The sequence below is a fragment of the Nematostella vectensis genome, chromosome 4 (genome assembly GCF_932526225.1).
Source record: "Nematostella vectensis chromosome 4, jaNemVect1.1, whole genome shotgun sequence".
In the NCBI taxonomy this organism is placed as follows: domain Eukaryota; kingdom Metazoa; phylum Cnidaria; class Anthozoa; order Actiniaria; family Edwardsiidae; genus Nematostella; species Nematostella vectensis.
Genome location: NC_064037.1, coordinates 8,992,195 through 9,000,569, shown reverse-complemented (window position 1 = coordinate 9,000,569; position 8,375 = coordinate 8,992,195). Strand labels below are relative to the sequence as shown.

Sequence of the window (8,375 nt, the reverse complement as noted above, 5' to 3'; positions counted from 1 at the left end):
TCAATAAATACATTACCCCTTTAATTTCTTATTAAGATTTTAAGTGCTACAATGTATCTTAGCGTATATATCTAAGAGTATATAGTTTAATAACTGTTATCATTTTTTTTCATTTATTTCTTTATTTAATTACATGATTTGCTAGGAGGCATATTCACTATAGTATTTCACTATATTAATATCTAAAAAAGCTACATAGATACATAATAAGAACATTAAAACTATCAGCACAGCCTCTGATGTAGTCATTCTAACGGCCAAGCTATAGTATGGCAATGACATTACTATTACATTAATTTTGATTAATATTAATTAAAATTAATTCCTATCAATTACTATATACATAAATAATTATCGAGTAATAGACATAAATAATTGAATAATAATAATGATCATAATTTTCAACAAAGGCACTCGAGAGCAAAAAATATCCGGAAATCGAGAAAGCCAAAACGATATGGACAGCTACTTAGTTGTGGAATCTGGATTTTACGATATGGGAGAAAGAAAATGCATCGTAAAATCAGCGTACCGTTGCAAAGTGGTCCTCGATTTTACGATATAAAGGAAAATCCATTGAAATCGTAGTAACGAGGTCGGGTTAATCATCAAATTTTACAAAATATTAATATTGTAACACCCTGTGTAAGGCTGTCCAGTTAATCTCTAAAGACTGTAATCTGCATTTAACAAGATTTGTCAAGTCAAAAAATCGATAAATTGTCCAAGTTTTTTCTCTCTTTTTGATAGACAGAATGAGGTCAAAATTACGCGGAAGAGCATACGTGTCGTAAAATCGAGTATATCGTTGTTTCCGATAGCGTACGATCGAGGTAATTTATTATAAAATTCACTGTATTTCTGCCTGGAGAAAAAAATTTTTCTTCAAATCGAAGTTATCGTAAAATCCAGTATCGTAAAATACAGGTGCCACTGTATAAAATCACTAGTAAATGTCGCTGTTGCTCTTTCCACGAACTCTCCCTGGTTCATCCCCGATCCACCTTGGCGAAAAGTGCTCTACGCTCTTTGGATTCCACTACACTTATGACCCTCGGACCGTCGGAACATTCCTCTCCCGTCTGCGAGACTTTTCCCTGCGATGCCAGAGTGCTCGTGCCAGCAGTCATGCTCATAAGGTCAGTGGTCTCTTCCATGGGTGACAGGTGCAGAAGCCGCTTGAGAGTGGCACGAAATCGTGCGTTCATCAGAGTGTATACCACCGGGTTGTACATCACGCTTGCTTTAGCCATCAGCTCTGCAAGAACAAATTGATTTTTTGGTGATAATGGTGGCAATGACGACGACGATGTTACATTATGATCGTTGCACCCCCTTCCCCCTTGGTGCCTACTTGTCATAAAGTTTGATCGCCAAATGATGTTTGAATGAGTCAAAATTAGATAAAAGTTATATTACATTAATGGGCGACGTGTTGTTATATTTATAGTTAAAATGGTTTTATAACATTTATGGGCGATGTGCTATTAAATTTAAGGTTGTTGTTATACATACCTGGGATCATAGAGACGCCTGGTGACAGCACGACCTCTCCTTTGGCGGACTCGATAAGGCTGACGATACAGTAAGGCGACCAGCTGATGAAGAACATCAAGATGGCGGCTACTACCATGCGCAATGTCTTCCTCTTTGTCTCTAGTTGTCGGCGGAACACAGACTCGTTGCTCAGGGAGGCAGGGATGGTGGCATGCCTGATGTACCTTTACAAATCATTCTTTATTCAATCATCACAAAGTGTAAATGAGGGCTGTAGTTTGTATCAATCTCGGCTCAGGAGCCCACCTACCTTTGTGCTGTCGCTGGCACAAAGATACTATGGGCTCTGCAAACGAGACTGATTTTTTATTAGATGATTATTCAGTCATATCACTCTGGACTCATATCCTTCAAATTGAAGCCCATTTAGTAGCCCCTATAAAGCGTGCGATCGATCTGATCTCTGGCGAATATAATCACTGATGCTTCTAGTTTGCAAATTCAGAAATAAATATTATTAATATTTGGCGAGGCGTGATACTTGCAAATGAAATCGAAGTTGAGGGAGTTAGGTACAAAATTTAAAATAACTGTATTTTGCAAACCACTTTTATGTCTGATATCAAGCGACCACCGAATCGGTTCCATTATCATTATGATTATTTTTTAATGATAGAACAAAACAAAGCTGAAATAAATAAATAAATAAATGAATGAATGAATGAATGAATGAATGAATGAATGAATGAATGAATGAATGAATGAATGAATGAATGAATGAATGAATGAATGAATGAATGAATGAATGAATGAATGAATGAATGAATGAATAGATTCATGGGCCTTTTTGTAACCGAGTCGTGTTCCTTTTTGTAACTTTGTTCCTTTTTGTAACCAAGGTTTGGTTACGAAAGGGAACAGTGCTCCTTTTTGTAACATAGGCCAAGTTACAAAAAGGAGCATATGTTCCTTTTTGTAACCATGTGCTCCCTTTTGTAACATTTGTGATCCTTTTTGTAACCTAAGCCAAGTTACAAAAAGGAGCACATGTTCCCTTTCGTAACTTTGGGTGTTCCTTTTGGTAACCTTAGAAAATAGGGCTAAATTCAGAAACTGAATTCTACAGTAAATATCCAAACCCTATTTAAACGACAAATAAAACATTTTATTCTTATCTCCTACATTGTATAAGTACATATTAGTGTAACAATAAGTTGTAGAATAAGATTGATAATGTCGGTGCTCCATCATTGATATCATCAATAATACGCATGCGTAGTAACGCTCTTCATCAATAATACGCAGCCAGTGACATCCTTGCTTCTATTTAATTCGCTGAATTTGTTTTTATTTAATGATATACACCGATACACATTTTTGTCGATTCATGAGCGTTTTAAACACTAAAATATTAAGGTTTACATCCCACATTGAGGGGAGCATGTAATTAAACAAGCAAGATAACGTCTTCCTCTCATTTTGAAGTCCAGACGACGTTTAAAGGTAAGTACCGCGTTTGCTTTCTTTATGGTGCCCCAACACCATGCGGATGAAATGCTCTGGATATTTGTATGGGAGCCCCCCATAGCTCACTAGAATATCCAGTAACACATGTGAGGGGCAATAGGGTGATTTAGGCCCTAAAAAGGGACGCGTGTTGCGCAGGTTATGATTACTATGTTCTGTTTCTATCATAAGATGGCTAGCTGTGACCCAGTCAAAATGGAGAAATCATATAAAAGACAGAAACATCGCTGTCCAGTGCCTGCCTGTCAGAAAGAAGTGATTCACCTCCCTCGCCATTTGATAACAGTGCACAAATGGAGCCGCGAAAAGGCATTAGAGGCACTGTCTGTGTTCGACCTTAGGGCAAAAAGAACGAAGTCAGAGGCTGTCCCAGAGCAAAGAGCCAAGCGGACTTACAAACGTCGGGTTTGTTCGTTCCCAGGGTGCAACCTGATCGTGCGAAGGTTGCACAACCACCTGAATGCAAAACATAAGTTAAGTCGACACGACGAGAGATACAAACAGCTATTGAAAGAATCGCGATGGGAAGAGATAGGCGAAGATTTCCAGGAAGAGTGTGTAGTAGAGATCTCCTCTGACACCGAGTCCGAGCCCGAGCAAGAGCCCGATCCCCAAAGCCAGAGCCAAAGCAAGGGTAAGGGCCAAAGCCAAAGCAAGAGCAGTCAATCCAGTACAATGTCATCTAATGAAGAAGAAATGTGCCTCCAGGAAATCCATAGAAAATCCGAAAAAGCAAAAGCTATAATGAGAGGAGGTCAAGTAGATCAACACAAATACAGCTCAAGTGATGACGATAGTGATGAAGTTATCCCTTCGTCGCCGATTGGAAAGAAGAGGAGCATCTTTCTTAAGCGCGCGCTAGCCGATATTCACACCGACACTCCAAAGGTTATCAAGAAGAGAACAACTGGGGGATTGGCAGGAGAACAATCTTCACCGACACTATGGAAAGCAACTGCAGCAGGCAATAGCAAGGAAAAGGATGACTTATCAACGTCGAGCCCAGCAGAGGAGATAGAAGACAAAGACTACGAGCCAGATGGCGAAGATGAGGATGAAAACGAAGATAATGAAGGTTGTAGTAATGATGATGAGGATAATGATATCGATGTTACCGATGAAGAAGATGAATTGATGATGAAGGCAGAAACGCTGATGAAAGATGATGAAGGCAGAAACGATGACACAGATAAGATATTGGACGCATTTTTACAATGGCTTCAAGGTATCGATGGAGGTAGAAGAGAGTTGCGTACCGCTAAGCAATATGTTGCACAGGTTCACGCAATCATCAAGGATGTAGATCCAGATGAGCTGCGCATCGACAGCATCCTGAATAAGAAGCATCTTCGAGACAAATGGTTACAGAAATTGGAACGTAACAGGAAGCCAGGGACCTGCAAGGCATATTTAGGTTCATTATCAAGATTTCTCCGTTTCCTTGTTGTGGAAAAGTTAGAAGACCTAAAGCTAACAGAAGAGCATGTGACGAAGGTCAGAGTGCAAGTCCAAGAGTGGTCGGCTTCCTTTAAGAAGCCGTTCAAAGAAAGAAGATGGGAGAAGCATCAAGAAGACCTAGAGAAACTCATAACCCCGGAGGACGTCCAGAAGTTTTCTAAGTCGGCTCCAGTAAGAGCGGCAATCTCGACACTGGGAAGATACATGGAAAAGGAAGGGTCCCCGGGTCAGACAGACTTTTGTACTGTCAGAGACCATCTCATCACTCGCCTATGCATCGAGAATGCATGTAGAGCTGGCCCGCTCGCAAATATGACTTTGCGGGATCTAGATAGAGCCACGAAAGATGGCGATGAAATGATTGTCACCATTTTGAAGCACAAGACATCTGCCTCGGCAGGCCCAGCCCATGTAGTGCTAAGTCCCACAGTCTTCACCTGGCTAAAGGCGTATGTAAAATACATGAGAAACAAGGTCAGCAGAGCAGGAACAGATCCCGATGAGAAGGTTTTCATCAGCTTCACAGCGAGTGAGATGACATCATCCATGATATCTGCTCAACTTAATTCGTTTTGGCAAAAGGCTGTCGAGAAGATTAGAGTAAATGCAGCTTCATTCCGTAAAGCAGCTGTTTCCGTGGTCCACGAAGAGCACCAACATCTGAGGAAGGACCTAGCCGACCTCATGGGACACAATCAAAAGACCGCCGAAAAATTCTCGTTAAGCAGAAGTCTAAGTCGGCTGCAAAAACCTCTCTGGCGCTCAGAAATATCATGTATGCGGAAGGGGCATCACATGTAGAAGCAAGTGAAGCCCTGCCTGTGAAGAATGGGGAAGCAGAAAAGTCTGGTCGTCACCACTGGACAGAGAAAGAAGAGGAGGCTATCCAAATGGCATTTAAGGATGCCATTGAAGAATGCAAGCTTCGGTTAGATGCCGTGAAGCAAGAAATACCCAAGCAACCCCTTCTGGCGCATATCGACGCCTTGAAGGTTTACGATAAAGTAAGGAGCTTGATGAGGAAAGAAAATACACAAGCGAGCCCTTGCCTCCCCACAGAGAAAATGTCCCAACAAGAGAAGATGGAAAGAATGTTGGGTCGGGAAGATGCTGAAGAATCATGCCTCAAGAGTAAGGGGTCTCAAGTATTTACAGATTTGCAGTCTAATCCCTGTCTGCGACTGTTTCATGATCTCCTACACAACAATAACAGGATCGAGAGAAAAGCCTTGATGGAACGAGTCATGAGAGATGACGAGGCCAAGAAAGAGTTGTCTGCGTTTACTCCACAACAACTTGCTGACAAGGTGCGTGCAGAGCGCAACAAAGCTAAGAAGTCAAAGTAGTAGAAACAATCTAATGACCACTCCAGGCATTTTCAGCCGTTTTCAGCCATTTTCGCGTTTGTAGTAAGTTCAGTTGTTAAAAATGTTTGCGCAAGAGGATTCGAAGGATTCACTAAAATTGTTGTTAATGACTTGTTTGTTCATACGGAACACAGAGACATTATTATATTTAAATGTATATAAAGGGGCGTTATTATACTTAAATGTATACACATATACGTTATTATACTTAAATTTATACACAGAGACGTTATTATACTTAAATGTATACACAGAGATGTTATTATACTTAAATGTATACAAAGAGGCGTTATTATACTTAAATGCATACACAGAGACGTTATCATACTTAAATGTATACACAGAGACGTTATGAGCAGCAACCGCAAGCGACATTATTAATAAAGCTGCCCTGTAAGGCTGTAATATGTTTCTATGAGTACACCCATCTCTGAGCACTTTCAATCCATGTGTAGTTTGAGGAAAGACGAATAGCAGATTATGATTCCTTTAAGGCCAGTTTGAGTTATCCGCTTTCCTAGAGGCTGCTAAAAATTGCAAAAGTCAAGGAAATAGCGAAAACCTTATTTTGATACAGCACACGAATGATGCATTTTACCCAGTCTCCAAGAATCGTCATATCTCAGTCATTTTAATTCAAAGAGCTATTAAACTCAGGAAAAGCAAATACGAATAGCATCTGATGATTCTTGTTAGGCTTGCTTGTGTTATACGTCTTTCAAGAGGCTGCAAAGAAGCTGCAAATATCGAAGCAATATAGCGGAGAATTCAAAATGTGCCTATTATCCTTGGAGATTTGACCAAAAAACTGAAACACAGAAAATGAAAATAGTAACAACTACTCTCTGAATCGAATGGTTGTCTATCCCTGCTTCAGTTTTTAGTTGTTTTACCATGATTTTAAACATAAATAAACCTAATTTTTCTGATAATTGTTACACTAAAAGAGACATGATTTTCGCGGTCGTTCCTTTTCGTAACCTGACATATATTTCAATAAAATATTATTGTGATCTCACATATATATTTCTTTGCTATGAACAAACCTATAAAACATTATCAAACCTAGAATTGCATAGAAATAAAAATCTTTTTAAATAAAATACTTTTTATCCTGCACTGGTTATAGCACCCCAAAATGTTCCTTTTTGTAACATTTAAGCATTTTCAGCGGGTCCAGGAAAAAAATCAAAAAAGCAATTTCTTCTAAGTTCTTGCTTTACTTCTTGGATATGTTCCCCGCCAATATTTGATCTCTTTTATACATGCATAAGCAAAACGATCCACCGCTTCATTGGGTTTTTATTTCAAATCTCTCGGGCCGGATAGAAACTGCCAAAATTTGAGTATTTTTGGATTCGCCTCTGAGGACAATTTCGCTCGAGTTTTCTTTATAAATCATTTATATTTAGGTGAAATGTAACCAAATTTTGAGAGAATCTTACTTAACTATCCTTCTATGCGTACAACGAGTTGAGGGGCCTCAAGCGGAAGAATTCGATCGATTTTACGCTTTTTTGTGAGGTGACTTTAACTGCGTTAAATTTGAATCTTATGATTGGCACGGGTCCCCATAAAGTCCATTGGTCTGAGCACGGTCTTGAAGCCTCGAAAATTCTACGCAAATCAAAGCAGGTTAGGAAGCTAGGAGGGGTATGCTAAAGTCCAGATAGATGATATATCCCGACGATACAGCGTGATTTCGGTTTTTCTGTATTTTTGTTGGCTGAAACCTAAAGGGTGTTCCTTTTTGTAACATTTTGCTCTTTAACTTTAAATATCATCGCCAATTTTTAAGTTGGGTTTATTTAGTTTTCACCATCCAATATCTGCTTAAAAATCTTCCTATAGATATATTCGCTATGATTTAATGATGTTCCTGATTGAAAAGGGGTCAAGTTGAAAAAATGTTACGTAAGGGAACCACGATGAATCTGTGAATGAATGAATGAATGAATGAATGAATAAATTCCTATACAAAGGTTTAGTGGTGCACACTTTGGGGCCACCTGCTCGTAAACGTGCCATTTTTTAGGCATCATTATCTTGGCACTTTCTTCTTACCCGTAAGTTTTCAGATACGAGAAGACAATGATGATCATAGGTAAGAAGAACCCAAGTACCACCAGGAAGCCGATGTACGCCTTGTCCGCCGGTTTCTGAGACACCCAATCAGGGTGGCAGCTGATACCATCCAGAAACGGGACGAACCGGTTCCACCCGAACGCTGGGGGGATGGCTGTGGTACAAAGTGCAAACAGATTCTTGTAAGACACTTGGGTTTGCTGTCTATTAAGTAGGGCTTGAATGCTTATTTTACACACAATATGACCGCGCTTCTAGAAGATAGGGGGCGGGGGAGCCGGATACAACATAACACTATTGATAGTTAATATATGCAATTTTTAGGTTATGCTCGCTTAGTTTTGTCTAAAATTGCTTACGTTTTATTACGGAATATTTTTTCTATCTATTATTTATTTTCATATCAGAAATCAAACACGAAAAGAATATCCTGTCAACAAA

At 39.5% G+C, this 8,375-nt stretch overlaps 1 protein-coding gene across 7 annotated transcripts in view; it reads right to left on the bottom strand.

Moving 5' to 3' along the window:
• The window catches only part of LOC5506568 (melanopsin), a 30,201-nt gene continuing 21,826 nt past the window's right edge, over positions 1 to 8,375 (bottom strand). For all 7 annotated transcript variants that reach the window (XM_032374994.2, XM_048726679.1, XM_032374995.2 and 4 more), the window contains 3 exons: positions 7,914 to 8,088; positions 1,516 to 1,721; positions 1 to 1,258 (listed from right to left, as the gene is read on the bottom strand). In XM_032374994.2, the coding sequence (XP_032230885.1) occupies positions 990 to 1,258; positions 1,516 to 1,721; positions 7,914 to 8,088 (650 nt within the window). In that variant the 3' untranslated portion in view covers positions 1 to 989. The remainder of the gene's footprint in view (positions 1,259 to 1,515; positions 1,722 to 7,913; positions 8,089 to 8,375) is intronic.